Source organism: Ammospiza caudacuta, chromosome 16 (genome assembly GCF_027887145.1).
Source record: "Ammospiza caudacuta isolate bAmmCau1 chromosome 16, bAmmCau1.pri, whole genome shotgun sequence".
NCBI lineage: Eukaryota > Metazoa > Chordata > Aves > Passeriformes > Passerellidae > Ammospiza > Ammospiza caudacuta.
In genome coordinates, this window is record NC_080608.1 from 3,248,122 (window position 1) to 3,263,927 (window position 15,806).

Consider the following 15,806-nt stretch of genomic DNA (forward strand, 5'->3'; position numbering starts at 1 on the left):
GCTGCCGGGCGGCGGGGGGGGCGCCGGGCGGGCGGCGCGGCCGGGGGGGCTCCGGGCGGAGGGGGGGCTCCGGGCCGCCGTCCCCGCGCCCCGCCGCCCGCCCGCCCTCCCGCCGGCGGCGGGGCCAGTCCGCGTCCCGGGGGGCGGGCGGTCAGTCCTCCTCGGGCTCCTCGGCCTGCAGCAGCGCGCCGGGCGGCCCGGCGGCGGCCGCCTCGGCCTCGGGGGGCGGCTCGGCGCCCACGGCGGGGGCGGCGGCGGCGGCGGCGCGCTTGTCCCGCTGCTTCTCCTGGATCTTCTTCATCTCGTCCGAGTACTTGCAGAAGGTGTGGCCGAACTTGGCCCAGACCTTGTAGGGGACGGTGATGGAGTTGCGGTAGGTGGGCTTCACCTCGCTCACCCGCATGAACACGCCGTACTTGTTGGAACCCACGTCGAAGAAGAAACGCTTGTTGTCCACAGTCAAGGAGGTGCCCTCGGGCAGCTCGGCCGGCTCCTCCTCCACGCCGTAGTCGTCGATGAGCTTGGCCAGGGCGTCGCGGAACTCGATGAGGCCCTGCGCGGGCAGCGCGATGGTCTGGCCCTGCGTGGAGCCCAGCCCCGGGCCGCGGTTCACGGTCTGGCGGACGCGCAGGAAGCGCCCGCGCTGGTTCTCCTTCAGATCCATGTAGTACTTGCGGTTCTCCCGCACCAGGAACTCGCTCTTCAGCGCCCGCCGGGGCTCGTCGGCCGCCTGCGCCAGCTCGGGGGGCTGGCTGGGCCCCAGCTGCGCGTAGTGCTCGATGAAGTCGCCCAGGTAGTCGCGGAACTCGACGGCCACCGACATGGAGAGGGTCAGGCGGCTCTTGTTGCCGCCCGCGCCCACCTCGGCGATCTTGAGGAAGCGGCCCTTGGCGTTCTGCTTCACGTCCAGGTAGAAGCGCTTGTTCTGGATGTCCACCCGCTTGGAGGCCAGCTCCTGCGTCTCGTGCTGCAGCCCGCCGCCTGGGCCCCCGCCGCCGCCGCCGCCGCCGCCCGGGCCGCCGCCGCCCGCGCCCGGCCCCCCGGCGCCCGCCGCGCCCCCGCCGCCGCCGCCCTGCTCGCTGCCGCTGTCTCTGTCCGCCATGATGCCGCCGCCGCTCCGCCGCCGCCGCCGCTCGGGCCTCGCCCGCCGCTGCTCGCCCCGGCGCGGCCGCCCCCGCGCCGCCGCCGCCTCCTCCGCCGCCGCCGCCTCCTCGGCCGCCCCCGGCCGCCGCCGCCGCCGCCGCCTCCTCCTCCCGCCGCCGCCGCCGCCGCCGCTGCTGCAACAGCCCCCGCGGCCACCAGCCGGCCGCGCTCTCGCGAGATCTGCCGGAGCGAGGAGAGGGCGCGGGAAGGCGGCAGAGAGCGGCCCCCGCCGCCGGCCGCCCCGGCGAGCACGGCGGCAGTGCCGCGCCGCCGAGCGGCCGCCGCGGGTACTGCAGCTGCGCGCTCCCCCCGCGCACCGGCGGCGCCGCGGCCGAGCCCGCTCCGGGCGGCACCGGCACCGCCCGGCCCCGCCGCTGGGCCCGCCGCTGGGCCCGCCGAACCCGCGCGCCCGCACCCCGGGGACAGCCCGCGGGGCCGGGAGAGCCGCCGGGTTCGTGCTCCCCGCAGCGAAGCGTACGGGAGAGCGCCCAGCAGCGGGCCCTCCTCCCGGCTGGGATGCCCGTGATGCCCGGGCGGGATGGGATGGGATGTGTGTTTATTCGGGGCTGGTGATGGAGTGAATTAATCGGCCTGTGGCGTGGCGCGGGGCTCGGAGGCTCGGGAGCGCCGCGGGGATGCGGAGCGGGGGGATCGGGCGTCCCCCCGCAGCGGGGGTTTGGAGGTGGGGCTTGGAGGTGGGATCTTGGAGGCTTGGAGGTGGATTTTGGAGGTTTGGGGGTGGGTTTTTGAGGTCTAGGGGTGGGTTTTGGAGGAGATGCTTTAGCTTCTAGTCCTTGTTTCCAAACCCTCAAATTTAAGCCAGCTCCAGCCCAAGTAGGGATGTTTTCTCCTGATGCTGCAGGCCAGGAAGCAAACTGGTAGGATTGGTCTGTTCCCTACCTGCTGCTTCCAGGACTGCTGACTTCTGGGGAAGGCATGGATGTACCTCTAGCATCCCAAAAACCCTGCAAATGTTGTACAAAGAGTGGTGCTACGAGGTGAATTTTGGGGTGGCCTGTGGAATGTGCTTGGCACACAAATGGATTTCTCGAGGGGACAGAGAGTGAACTGCTGAGACATCTTGTTGTGTTAGAGGATGCTCAGACATCGCAGGAGGAGCCCCAGCCTACCCCATGGCTGTGGTTAAAGCCGTGGTGATAGCGACTCCATGGGTAATAAAAAAAATACGCAGAGAAACAGTTTCCTTTTACCACAGAAACAATATTTCAGCACTGGCTGAGCTGCAGCTTGCCAGCTGTCGGAAAGCCCTGAGTGCTGGGGATGTGCTGTGCTCTCCGTGGATGCTGGGTTTGGTTTTCAGCCTGCCTGAACTGTCCTGGGTGTTTCCTGCGTGTCCAGCTTGGCATCCCCACGCTGCCATCCCCATGGCAGGCTGCAGGCTGGTGCTTTGGCAGCCCCTCTCTCTTGATTTGCTCTTTTTATCCTCAAGTCAAATGACATCAAACAACCGAAGCCGCGGCCTGTTGCTGTCACCAGCAGGTGTCCTTATGGATGAGCCATGCTTTATCCGTGTGGCACAACTGGGAACTGCACGAGGAGTTGTGTTTGTGCCCTTGTGGCGGCTCTGTCTGACTGGGGTGCAGTGAAAATCGCTGGTGCTGAGAATGCTGGCCAGGACAGAGGTTATTTTTCCTCCCCAGCACAGGCCAGTGGTGCCTTTTCAGGAGTGGATGTGCTCCATGTGGATACCAACAATCCTGGAACAGCCTGTCAGTGTTGGTGCTTTGGGGGATGATGTTTTGTGGGATTCTGCTTTCCCAGCACCTTTCAGTGTTGGAAGTCACAGCCACCACCTAATGCTCTGATTTTCTGCCTGAATTTGGCTTGAATAAGGCATTTGCTTATTGAAGTAAACAAAACTAAGGAAAACAAGTGTTTTTCTTCCCAAAAGACAATCTTTTCAATGGGAGCTCTACCACAGCAGCCCACCCTGGGGACCCACAGGAACTTAAATTGGTCTGCCCAATGTTAAAACAAGATCATGTGGCCAAGGCAAGCTTGGGATGGCTGCTGTATGAGGCAAGGTGCAAAATAGGATGGACCAGGGTGATGGATCAGTGCAGGAGGCAGGGGATTCCCTCCAGACATTGTCCATGTTTGGATTGGGATCTTGCAGGGAGCTCCTGGTCACCGGCTGCCCATCCTGGCTGCTATCAGTGGCTCCCGTGTGGTTATCAGCCTGCACACTGTGCTGCCTCTGTGGCTTCTGCTGAAACCCATCCCAGACCTCTTTGCTCTGAAAATCACAAATCTTTTCATGTCCAGCCCCACAACTCTCAGTTTGGAGATTTCACAAGATTTTCTAACAGCTTCTCTCCTTCCATGTGTCTCTCAGTAGCAATTACACCCCCTTCAGCCCTGTTCTGATAGCCTAAATGAGACCAAATTCAGGTAGCTTCCTCTCATAAGACAATCCTCCTTTCTTTGACTGTTGTAGTCATTTTGCACACCAGTTTCAGTTCTTTGGAAAGATAAGGGAAAAGATTTTCAGAGTTGTGGCTGGGATTTCAGGCTTCAGAACAATGGGCCTTTTGTTTTGAAATCCAATTCAGTGGGCTTTTAAGAACATATCTGATCATTAATGTGAGCATCTCAAAGTTTGGAGCCCCAGCCTGTAATCCAGCTACGAAACAACAACTCCGCTGACTCCAAGAACTTGTACAAACATTTATAATCAACAGGAGGCAAGCTAAGAGCCATTCAAACAAGAGATAAGATTAGTAGCTGAAGTGGCTGGGCTGCAATTGTTATTGTGCAAGTCAAAGAAAAGGCTGTCACACTCGGGGGATATTGCCAAGCAAGATTCATTTGAGTCGCCGAGTCATTCTTCTCTCACCCGCTGGCTGAGTTCTCCTGCAGATCTGCTCAGGCTGTTGGGTGATCTGCTGGCTTAGGAGGTGACTGAGTGTAGACTTTTTACCAAGTTGTGTCAGATATTTCCCTTGGAGCTGTTTTGTCTAGCAAGAAGTCTTTCCACCAGGGAAAAGGGGAAAAGGAAAGTTCAGAGAACTTCCTGTGCTGTGATGGGAGTTGGAGCATTGAAGCACCAAAGCCAAGCTGCTGTTGCCATCTCTCAGATGCAGAGCACTCAGAAGGATTTTACAGCCACAGAGGGATGTCTGGGGCTGGGTGAAGGCTCAGAGCAGCTCCTGAACAGGAACCTGTAACAGGATGGTGAAAGCTCCCTTTGCTTTCCATCTGGGTCCTCCTTGGAGCCTGCCTTTGGAGAGAGGAGTTCAGCATGGCTTGTCCACTGCTTTGGGGCATTGCTTACCCTGTGAACAAGCCCCATCATGTGCAGCAAACAAGAAACCAGCACACAACATATGAAAGTCATTTGGGAAGATGGGAATGATGAGCGGCGCACACAATAGCGTTGCTATTAGGATCTGTCGATCCTAATTAAAAAAATACTTCTCAATGAAAATTATTTATAAAAAGAAATCACAGTGACCCTAAATCAAATTATTTGTGAATGGTTTTTAGTCTCCCAGATCAGTTAAAACTCCTGTGTTAGTCACTGGACGTCATCCAAGCTACACGCTGAATGAATAACATCCCTGCCAAATTTCATTTTTTTTTCACCCTCACCCAGTTTGGCACAGGACAGTTAAAGTCATTTTTCTAAATATCTTTCAGAACATCAAGCGACTGTAAAATAACAATGGGAAAGCTTGGCCACGGACAACTGCAGCCCTCCAGTTGGAACCGCTTCTCTCCAAGAGAGCAGCTCCACTCCCTTTGATGATCTGTGTTTTGGGGCAGCACCCAGGCAAGGATTCCTGCACAGGGGAACCGGAGGGTCACTGATAACCCTGCCAGGGAGCCTGGCTTCCAGCTGGTCCACAGTGGGGCAGGGCTGCATCCACATTGCCCTGGGTACAGGGTTGGTGTCTTTTTGGCCACCTGCTGCAGGGTGACATCCTGAGGACTTGTCAGCCATTCCTTGTCCGCAGCGGAGGTTTCCATGGTGAGCGGTAACGCTGCCGCTTTTGCTCACTCTTCAGAAACAAAAAACAAACAAAGAAAGAAGGAATCAGTGACTGCACAATGGCAGAACAAGTTCCTGCTTCTTGTGTCTGCAAAGATAAAGGGCTAATTCTTCTAAGCATTATGTGATGTCCTATCCAAGTGAATTAAGTTTGGGATTGTTTTCACCATGGCTTGTTCTGACTCCAGTGTGCTTCTTCTTCTCCTTTGACTGGCCTGCAAGTCCCCCATTGCCCTTTTCTCAGCTGGCTTCCTCCTCATTTGTTCTTTCTGACCATGGAGGTGTTGTCACCTGCAGAGAGTGAGGACCCTCCCCAGTTCTTGGTTCTCAGAGACATTAAGAGGGAAGCATGGTTCACCAGCTCCCCACGTAATCCAGGAAGTGCTGGCTGCTCTTCTGTTGAGAGCTAGCAACAAATGGCCACCAAATTCCAATCTTGCTGGTTTTCAGTGAGAATAATTTATAAACCCAGGGCTCTCTGCTCCTTGTCTCCTAAGGAGGAGCAAGGACTAGAGCCCAGCATCATGTGCTGCAGTAGCAAAGGCTGTGTCACCTGTGTATGTGACTGTTTCCCAGTATCCAGGTGGCTTCTTTGCCTCCAGTTGAACTGGTGTGATGCTTGGGTGGGCCTCCCCCTTCCCTTCCCTTCCCTTCCCTTCCCTTCCCTTCCCTTCCCTTCCCTTCCCTTCCCTTCCCTTCCCTTCCCTTCCCTTCCCTTCCCTTCCCTTCCCTTCCCTTCCCTTCCCTTCCCTTCCCTTCCCTTCCCTTCCCTTCCCTGCCCATGCCCATGCCCATGGCATTGGCTGGGAAGATGCTCTGTCCACAGAGATGTCCAGGTTGGTGGGCAGAGCTGGCTCACAGACACAGCTGCTCTGGCTCCTGTGACCAGCAGGTTCATCCTTTTATTAAGATGACAGCACCTCCTGTTTTTGCTGTTTGATTCCTCTTGTTTTCATGCTGCCTTGCTGCTGTCTCCAGAGCTGTGCCCAGATGCTCCTGTTGTTCCTCCAGGCATGACTGCTGGTTCTGGACTTGCACAGCCATGCAGCAAAGCAGCTGACACCTTCTCTGCTCCTGCTTTTCCTTCTGGGCTCATGGACATGCTGAGGGTTGTGGGCTGTGAATCCATGCCCTCAAGGCACATTTTTGGGAAGTGTGCTTTAGAAAGCACTGGCTGACACTGTCTGCAGCATTCTGGGTTTCCCAACTTTGCCTGATAGAGGTGCATCCCCCTCCTGTCCACAATGCCTGCCTTATCCTGCCATGAATTTGCAGCCTCTAAAGCAGTTGGATCACACCAGGTGGGGTCCCCAAGATGCCCAAGAGCAGCCCAGCTGGTGCAGGGTCCCAGAGGAGAAAAGGGTGGAAGAAGGCAGGGAGAGGTCTTGGCTCTAGAGACTCCCAGGTATGAGTGTGCCTCGGACCTCCACACCTCCTCCTGCAGCCAGGGGAGCTTTCTGGCCATTTGCAACTTCTGGTTTTGAGGTTAATACCCCAGCCCCTCCCCAATGCAGCTTTTTGCAGGCTGTGGTTCTTTCTCAGATTATTTAAACCCCCTTTCCTTAAAAACTATGTGAGGATGTTGGAATAGATCTTTTGCAATCTGTTCCCAGGGAGCAAGGGTGCTCGTAGAGCTGGGGTGGAATGGGCTGATTGCTTCCACGTGGGGCCAAAGAAACCCCAAACATCTGTGAGGGCAAGAAGGAAGATACAGAACAATCACTGTTTTAAAATGAGATTCAGAACAAATCACAGTTTACCAGTTTTACATCCAAGAAAAGGATGCTTTGACTTTTCCCCAGAGGTTTTTCTCTGAAGATGCTGACCTGGCTGTTGCCACTGGGAGAGGATGCAGTGAATCCTCAGCTCTCAGGTGGGCTGGCTGCTGCCAGAATGACACAGTGCTGGGGTTTGACCCCAAATGGCAGCTCAGCACCATCATCCACTCACTCACTCTCCCTGATGGGATGGGAGAGAGAATTGGAAGGAGGAAAGTGAGACAAACTGGCAGCCCAGATAAAGACAAGGAAAGAAAAAGCTACATGCACCAGCAAAGCAAAGCAAGGAATCTGTTCCCTCCTGCCATTGCAGACAGGTGTGCAGGCACCCCCAGGACAGCAGAGCTGTGTGGTCTGGGATGATCTGCATCAAGGGAAACACAGGTTGGATATTAGGAAGAAGTTTTTCACAGAAAGAGTGATAAAGTTCTGGAATGGCTGCCCAGGGAGGTGGTGCAGTCCCCATCCCTGGGTGTGTTTAACAAAGCCTGGATGTGGCACTGGGTGCCAGGGTTTAATTGAGCTGTTTGGGCTGGGTTGGACTCAAGGATCTTTAAGGTCTCTTCCAACCCAGTCTGTGAATTCTGTGACTATCCTTTGGGTCAGTGGCAGCCAGCTGTCCTCGCTGTGTCCCCTCCCAGCTCCTTGTGCACCCCCAACCTGCTCACTGGTGGGGTGATATGAGAAGCAGAAAAGACCTTGGCTCTGTATAAGCCCTGCTCAGCAACAACAAAAACATCTCTGTGTTATCAGCCATGTTTTCAGCACAAATCCAAAGCACAGCCCCACAGCAGCTATTGGGAAGAAAATTAATTCTACCCCAGCCACAACCAGCACACAGAATCCCAGCTCCCCATCCTCTATGGGGTTTGGTTTACATGACTCTGAAAGGAAAACTCTCCCAAAACTCACACAAGGAAGAGCAAACCATGCAGATGGAGCTGTGTGGGGCAGACAGGGGCTCAGATCCCTGGCTGGATTGCAAGCAGCTGATGTTCCTTTGGTGGAACCTTTTGTTGCATGCAGATAATTCTAGGCCCTGCATCCACCTAGTGATTTTAGTGTCCCAGGTTTTGAATCCTCTTTTCCTGTCGTAGTAAGCAGCAGCCACAAGGCTAATGGGTGTATTCAAGACCTGTTCTAGCAGTGTTAAACTCATTGCAGAAGCTCAGGACCTGCCTTTTGGCTCCTGGGGGCAAATGTGTGTGTGAATGAGTGAATGCAGCCCTGCAGGCACAGCTGATACCTAAAGCAGTAATTTCAAGGATGCTACATAAACCCAGGAATAGAGCAATACCTACCTGGAGGAGAGCAGAGGCACTGGAACTTAATTTAAACTCTTCCAACTCCCCTCCCTCCCAGTTCTAAGATAAATGGACACAAACATGCCCTGGAAGCTCTTGTGGAGCCCAGCCAGAGATGAGCAGGAAGGAGCCAAAGGCATTTCCACAGCTTGTCTTGCTGTGCAGGAGGCTGGGAGAGGTGTTTATAAACACCTTTTCTGCTCACAGTGCTCCTGGCCCCTCTCTGGCTCATGGCCAGCCATGGCCCTGCTCCAAGCTTGTTTTGCAGTGTTTCATGCCCCGTGCTTTGCCTTGGTGCTGAGGCTGAGCAGGGGCTTGCCCTGGGAGCAGGTCCATGCTCTCAAAGAGGGTGTGAGCTGCTGTGCCAACCCAGGAGACAGGAATTGTCCCTTCAGAGCTGTTCCTGGAGGTGGCTCTGAGCTTTCACACTGGCCCTGTACTTGCTCTTGCTGTGTCTGGGACAGGTGATGTGTTCCATGGGGTTGAGCTTTGTTGAGGGCTGGGCTCTGGGGTGGGGCAGGGGTCCCACAGCCCTGTGGGGTGGGCACTGACCCAGGCAGGGATCCCACAGCCCAGTGGGTTGGGTACAGATGATGCTGGTGCTGATGCTGTTTGGCAGTCTCATCATCAGGACAGGAATCTGGTTGGGTCCCTGGGATAAAAACACTTTATTGACTGTAAACAAACCTATTTTCACAGAGACTTCTCAGTCTGGCCTGGAGAATGTGGGAGCTTTGGTCCAGAAGAATTTATAGCTTGTAACTTCTGAACTGCTCATTGTGCACACAGGAGAACAACCAAGGCATCTCATCTCACCAGAGCAGCTGGTTGTGGTGGCAAAGCCTGATTAGAGGAGATACAAGATGATCTCTGAGTGTGATTTTGTGGAGTGAGGGGTAACAGGATGAGTGTTTGAAGCCATTCTTCAGGTACTGCAGCACTGCTCTGTCCTTCTGTGGTCCTGCCCCACACCTGGGAGGAGGCATCTGCTGGAGCCCAGTCCCTGTCTTTTCCAGGAGGATAAAGCTGTTCTTTAGCCATACTCCAGTGCCTGCCCTGGTAGGAAGTCACAGCTGTCCTTCAAGGAGGATGAAGGTCTCTCACTGTGCTGATCCATGGAGGTATGGCCAGATTTGCATTCCTCCTGTGGGAGGTAGGTGTGATATCACCCTTTAAAGGTCCGTAGTTTTCTATAGAGGAAGAGAAAAGCCAAGTTGGCTTTTCATTTTAAGCTTTACCAGAAGAAAAGGGACTGTGGTGAGGGGTTTTCTAAGGCAGCACAGTCCCTTGTCATTCACAGGGTGATGGGGTTGATTCCAGCCCTGAGGTGAAGAGCGGCCCAGCTCACAACTGCAGGGTCCTGCAAGCCTGGCCTGGGTGCTGTGACAAGGAAGAGTCAGGCACTGCTCCTTTTCTGTCAGTGACTTCCCATGGGCAGCATTAAGAATTGTTTTGCTGTAGCAGGGGGATGTCTCAAAGTATCAAAGTTTATTCAGTAATTATTTAACATTTGCCTATATCTCTTTCAGAGCTGCTCTGGGGGGTATTTTCTGGAGCATCATTGTGGCTCTGGGTGGGATTCCTTTCTGTCCTGTTGAGATCTGTATGGGATTTGAAAACCTGGGATTCCTGCTCTCTGTGGCTTATCTGGAGACTACCAGCTCAAAAAAGCTGTCCCAGAACTCATCCCAGTGTTTTGGATTTTGCTGAAGAGATGTTTAATTGAAAACCTCTTAGTCCATAAGCCAGACCCTTACCACAGAGGCAAAATTTTTTTACTTTTCCCTCAAATATGCCATGAGTGAAATGATGAAGGTACAGAATTTTTCCATGCTCTGGTTTCTCACAGAGCAAATTGGCTACAGAGTCCACTCTGGCTTGGTGTCAGAAGGGAAAAACCTTCACTTTTATGAGGTAATTCCTTGGTCTGCTTTTAGACCCACAGGTACCAGCTGGGGCTGTGCAGGAGACTGAAGGACTGAAGGAGCACAGACTGGATCACACCAGCAGGAGGAGAAAACCTTGGCTCCCCTAAATCCTGCTGCTGGGGAGAGCAGGATTGCCTGGTGCCAACACAGAATGCACCCAGCACAGCAAGAAATTCTTCTCCCTCCCCAGGGGCCATGAGGGGGTTTCAGCCTCTCACAGTGTCCAGGTAGAGGAGCTGGTTTGAGGATATTGCTTATGGGAATATTTTGGGAACTCATTAAAAAGAGAATTAGAGGCCAGCCCTGGTGTGATTGAGATAAGGTGGTGTGTAAATGTGCAGGAAACATGAAAATCCTCTCAATAATTAAATTAAATTAATTGTTTTACAGCTGCTCAGCAAATACCATGAGGTTCAGGTGGGGAGATGCAGTGCTGGGATTCCACAAGGTTTGGATGGAGCAGGTAAGAGACTGAGGTATGTGCAGCACCTGGTTTGTGCTGAAGAGGAAAATTATTTACAAAGCAGAAGTATTGGCAAACTGGCTTTGCTGGAGACCTGTGGGATAGTGAGCAATGAGCAATGAGCAGCCACAGCCCCTTGTTCTGGGGAAAGCAGTGCAGGGGGCTGGGGAGGAAAGGAGCTCTGACCCCTGTGAGAGGGGAGTTAATTCTGCATCTCAGTATGAAAGCCCTGACAGCAAATGGCATCATAAAGCAGCTGCTTTAATAAGACAGAATAAAAAGAAGGATCTGTAATAGCTTGAGGAACCAAAAAGGAAGAACTTCTCTTCAGGGAAGGGATATGTGCAGCACTGGGGAAAATCCATCCTGGGTCCATCCCACGCTGCACAAATGCAGGGTGCTCTGCATCTGACGGGGCATGAGGTTTACTTGCCCTTGATATTTCTCTTTTTACTCTGCCTTGTTAAAACAGATGTTTTATGAAGCCTTTTGCTGTTGGGCATTTCTCACTGAGACTGGAGAGACCCCCACACCACATCCTTCCCCAGCCCAGGGAGTGTCCCTGAGGAAATGGCTGTGCTTGTTGGGGGTCTAGGGACAGACACACTGCTCCCCTCAGAGCAGAGCCAAGGCTCTGCTGCCTCCCTGGCCATCCCCAGCCTGGGGAAACATGAGGCTTGTGCCAGACCCTGCTCTGAAGTGCCTCACTCAGGTCCCCATTGCTTCCCTGCATGAGGAAGCAGTGACTCCTGGAAGGGGACAGCAGTGCTGTGTGTTGTGTAGGGGCAGCCAGCATCACCCCACGAGCTGGGGGCTCACAAACAGCCATGCCAGACTGGTAGAGCTCACATATCCCAGAGTGTCAGGGTCCTGGCAGGGGCAGTGGGATGGAGCCTGGGATGCTCCTGGCTGGTGCCTGCTTGCACCATGACTGCTGCCAGCCGCAGATCAGGGTGACCACGGCCCCACTGGGCTCAGCCTCGTCAACCCCAAACAGTGCAGGGCCCCTGTGCCCATGCTGTGGGCTCTCCTGGGGATACACCCCCTCCTGGGGAGGAAAGACCACCTGGATATTCACCCTCAGCCTCCCAAGCTGCTCTATAAGGCCCCTGCCCTGTGTGACATGTCCCACCAAGGGGACTTGGGCTCTGTCACCCTTGTACCTGCCTTCCAGGTAGTTCTTAGCCATTAACTCAGTCCTAAAGTTCCTCTCAGACAGACTAAACAAGGCCACCTCCCATCATCCCTCCTTTTAGTGCCCTGTCCCTGCCCCAGTGAGTCTGTGAGTGTGATCCAGCCTTAAGAGGCAGGAGCAGCACCCCTGGGGCAGGTAAGGCAGGTGATGTCAGTGCCCCATCACTCCTGCAGCAAGCAGAGCCTCCCACTGAAGGCTCTGTCTTGTCAGAGCTGGCCTGGCATCCTTCCTCTTGGGTCTGTGCTGCTCAGAGTGAACCCAAGATGGGTAGGAAAGTCTCTTTTCCCAGCCCAGTGCTTGAAGAAGGAGTCAGAGCTCTTCAGTTCTCGGTCTCAAGGTTGTTTATTGTTCCTTATCTATAAAATTCTTTCTCCTGTCCAGCTGAGGTCCTCTCAGCAGGTCAGACAGAGGCACTCTGCCTGCCCCAGGGCAGTGTTATGTCTTTATACTAAAAACTACGTGTACAATATTTACAATTACTTTCCAATACCTATCACCTATGTTAGACAGTGAGCTTCTACTCTAAACCAATCTAAAAGTGCCAACATCACAGCAGAAGATGGAGGCCAAGAAGAAGAAGGAGAAAGGCTGGACATGCCCAGATTCCTCCATCTTGCCCCCTGAAGCCCCATTCTAGAAACCCCAAAAATCTATTTTTCACCCTGTGATAAATGCACTATCATTCTACTTAAACTGTTGTGGCTTGCAGATCTTCATCTAAGGTTGGTAACTTGCTCCATGGGTCATAATCAAACCCACAGGGGCATTCTGGGCTCTGTGCCAGGGTCTCTGAGCCCCCTGGCAGGGGTCTTGGCTGCTCAGGACAGACAGAGGGATGTTCTGAATTCCAACACTTCCCAGGGGATGAATTTTGGGTGAGGAAATCCAAATTGCCGTCCCTGGCTGTGCAGGGTTAATCTCAGTGGAGATGCATGAGCTGCTGTGTAGGAGCATCGGGGGTAGGACGGTTGGGATGGACGGAGATGAGAGATCCCTGCAGCCAGGTCAGGAACTTGGGGTTTATTGCAAAGGGCCGGGGTGCAGGGCCCTGCTGGGAGCTGCCAAACACAGCTCAGAGCAGGACTGAGAGAAGAGAGGGGGAGAGAGGACGAGAGGGGGAGAGAGTAAGAGGGGCAAAAGAGCGAGGTTCTCATTACAATACAATAAATCTTCTTCTGTGTTGAATATTCTGATTCTCACTAACCAATCTAGTACAAAATACAAATCCTACAGCATTTACATACAGCCTATAAGAATCATTACATTACCACACTGTGTTACATTTTAAACCCTAAAAACTCCTCTTTGCACCCCTTAAGCCAAGCTGTAGGGTCTGCTCTGACCCTTGGGCCTGTCTGCAAGCAGAGGGTGTTGTTCCATCAAAAGGGGATTACCTTCAGCTGGCCACACCATTGTTTTCCAGTTGTTCAGTAACTGAGGGATCTCAAAGCTTGCTTTCATTTCAATCTCGCTTATAGTTTCCATATTCTCAAAATCCTTTGCCAAGCAATCATATTTATAAAGCTTTCCTGTTTCATTTTCCCCAGCAGTGCTGCCTGTGTCCTGAGCTCCAGGCAGGAGGTGCTCAGCAAAAGGCTGAGGAGGGAAAGCCTGGGAGGGCAGCGTGGCCTGGGGTGCTTGGGAGAGTCTGGAGGTGCCCAGGAGGGAGGATCCAGCACGTGCACGTGGGTGCCCACGGCTCACACAGGGAGATGCAGCAGATGAGCTGCCTTGCTCTGTTTGTAACCTCCCACTGCTGTTGCACAGGCTTTGCGAGGAGGAGAAGGAGCTGAAAATGGAGCTGAAAATGGAAACTTGAGGCTCAGATGCTTGGAGGGGCTCAGGAGCCCAGCTGAACCCATCACTCCTCAGGGAAGCAGGAGCTTCTGTTCCTCCTGGGCCCTGTGTCCTTCTCTCATGCCCAGCACAGAGTGAGACATTCATGCTCCACCTTGGAGCAAAAGTCATTTTCATTAACTTATTGAGCAAAGGAGACATAAAGACACAATTTAATTGCAAACCACAGGATTACAGTGTGAGATGAATTGAGGATAGAATGAGGGAGGAAAAGAAAAAACAACTTGGTCTTATTTTTTAATTTGCACCCCTTTAGCTGGCTGAGGAAGAGCTGGGTGAGGACATGGCAGTGCCATGGTGTGCCCTGGTGGGTGGGATCCAGCATTCAGGATCTGGCTACCTCAAAACTGGTTTGGACAGTCCCAGTGGCTGCAGCTTGGCCCCTGGTAGGTGCAGGATGAGAGCCTGGTGTGCAGGGAGCCATGGGCACCTGTCCTGTGGGTTTCCTGCCTGGATTCAGCTCCTGCTGCCCTGAGTGTTGCTTTTGGAGAGTGCAGGATGTTCTTGGGAAGTGCATGGCAACAGGAGAGCACCAGGAGAGCAAACAGGGCTCCTCTTCAGCCCCTCACATGCAGCAGCACCCCTGACCTCATCCCAGCTCTCCTTGCAAAGGGCAGGATGGAAAGGTGAGGGATGAGGCTCTAGAACCCCTCCAATCCCCCTGGCTTCTTGCAGAAACTGCTAATTAAAGAGCCCATTTCACCAAACAATTTTTTTTCTGATGTGAAAACTTTTCCATAAGGAACTAGTCCCGAATCCACCAACTCATTTCACATTTATTTTAAATCTCAGCTTTATATTGTGTAGTTTCCTCCAGGGCTTGATTATCTTCTCAGTAAGAGCTCTGTTGTTCTGGTTTGTGGGACCTATATTTAGCCTTGCCCTCAGGTCTGTGCACCTCTCAGTGCAGGGCTCAGATGCTGCCACCCGAGCTCCTGGGCTTTCCTATTTATTTGGGTCTATTGAACAAGTTACCATTTCTGTAATATCAAGGGCATTTTCCAGCCACAGGCTGCCTACAAGCAGTAACTTGTTGCTGCAGAAATGGTCTCCTAGATCTCAGAAGTAATTTGGAGAGGGTCTCTTGTCTAACAATGGCAAATTATGTTTAAACAGGGAATCAAGGGCAAAGCCAAAGAGCCTTGTCCTTCTCTCTTATTGTGGTGGTATCTCAAGTCCTCATTCCCCATGTTTCCTACACATGTAATAAGGCATACACCCACTCAGGATATTTTTACATAAAAATACACAAAACAGGCAAAAGTGGGAGGGGACTTTGCCTATGAAGGGAATTCAGAAGTGCACAGGCATACCTGCTGCCCTGGTGTGGCTGCAATTGTTATTTGATACACAGGGGGGTGTAAGGAGGTTGTGTGGAGAGAAAGGAGAGAGTGAGAAAGAGAGAATCATCAGAGTGGCTGGCAGTTGAATCCAGCCCAGGGAGAATCTCTGGGATGGAGGGGTCTCTCAGGCTGGGATACACCATCCTGTGGGGAGCATTGCTCCCGCTGCTGCCATTTTCACCCTGGCATCTTTCTGGTGACACATCTCAGCTCCTGGCAGTGCTGTCCTTCTGGGGGACATGAAACGCTGCCTGGCTGATCATCAGCTCCCTGCCAGTGTCCACCTCTGCCAGTGCCACCACAGGAACCCTCTGGCTCTGGGCAGGGGTGCCCTGCAGAGGCTCCTCCACCCTGAGTGGAGCCCTGCAGGAGCTGGAGCTGCTGTGGATGTGTTGGGTGCAGCTGTATCCAAGGAACGAGCCAAGGCACGCGACAGCAATGATCCACGGGCCAAATCTGGGTGCTGCAACATCTGATTGGAAGGCTGGGAGGAAAAAAGGGAAGGCTGAATTGTTTATGGTTTGTTTTTCATTCATCATTCCTGCTTGTGTGGGTGGACAAGGAGTGAATGAGTTTCTCGGGGAGGGCAGCAAATAAAAGAGGCACACATTTCCTTGAAGGATGAGTAGATTTTTTTTTCCTTCCTACTGCCGAGGTGAACATGTCACAAAGGGGCTGGAGGCAACCCTAACAGCTTCTCTGCCAGGTGGAGGAAACCACTTGCTTTTGCTTTTGATTTTCTTCCCTTTGATCACCATGTGCCAAGAGATAAAAGGTTTTTTT

The 15,806-nt window shown here is 53.4% G+C and overlaps 1 protein-coding gene across 1 annotated transcript; it reads right to left on the reverse strand.

Moving 5' to 3' along the window:
* Positions 1-151: 151 nt before the first annotated feature.
* Positions 152-1,102, reverse strand: PURA (purine rich element binding protein A). The gene has a single exon (XM_058815402.1). It carries the CDS (start codon positions 1,100-1,102, stop codon positions 152-154), a length of 951 nt encoding a protein of 316 aa, XP_058671385.1.
* Between the last annotated feature and the right edge of the window lie 14,704 nt (positions 1,103-15,806).

Bases quoted from the DNA above. Each gene is read 5' to 3' on its own strand.
- PURA (XM_058815402.1), bottom strand. From the start codon at position 1,102: ATGGCGGACAGAGACAGCGGCAGCGAGCAGGGCGGCGGCGGCGGGGGC.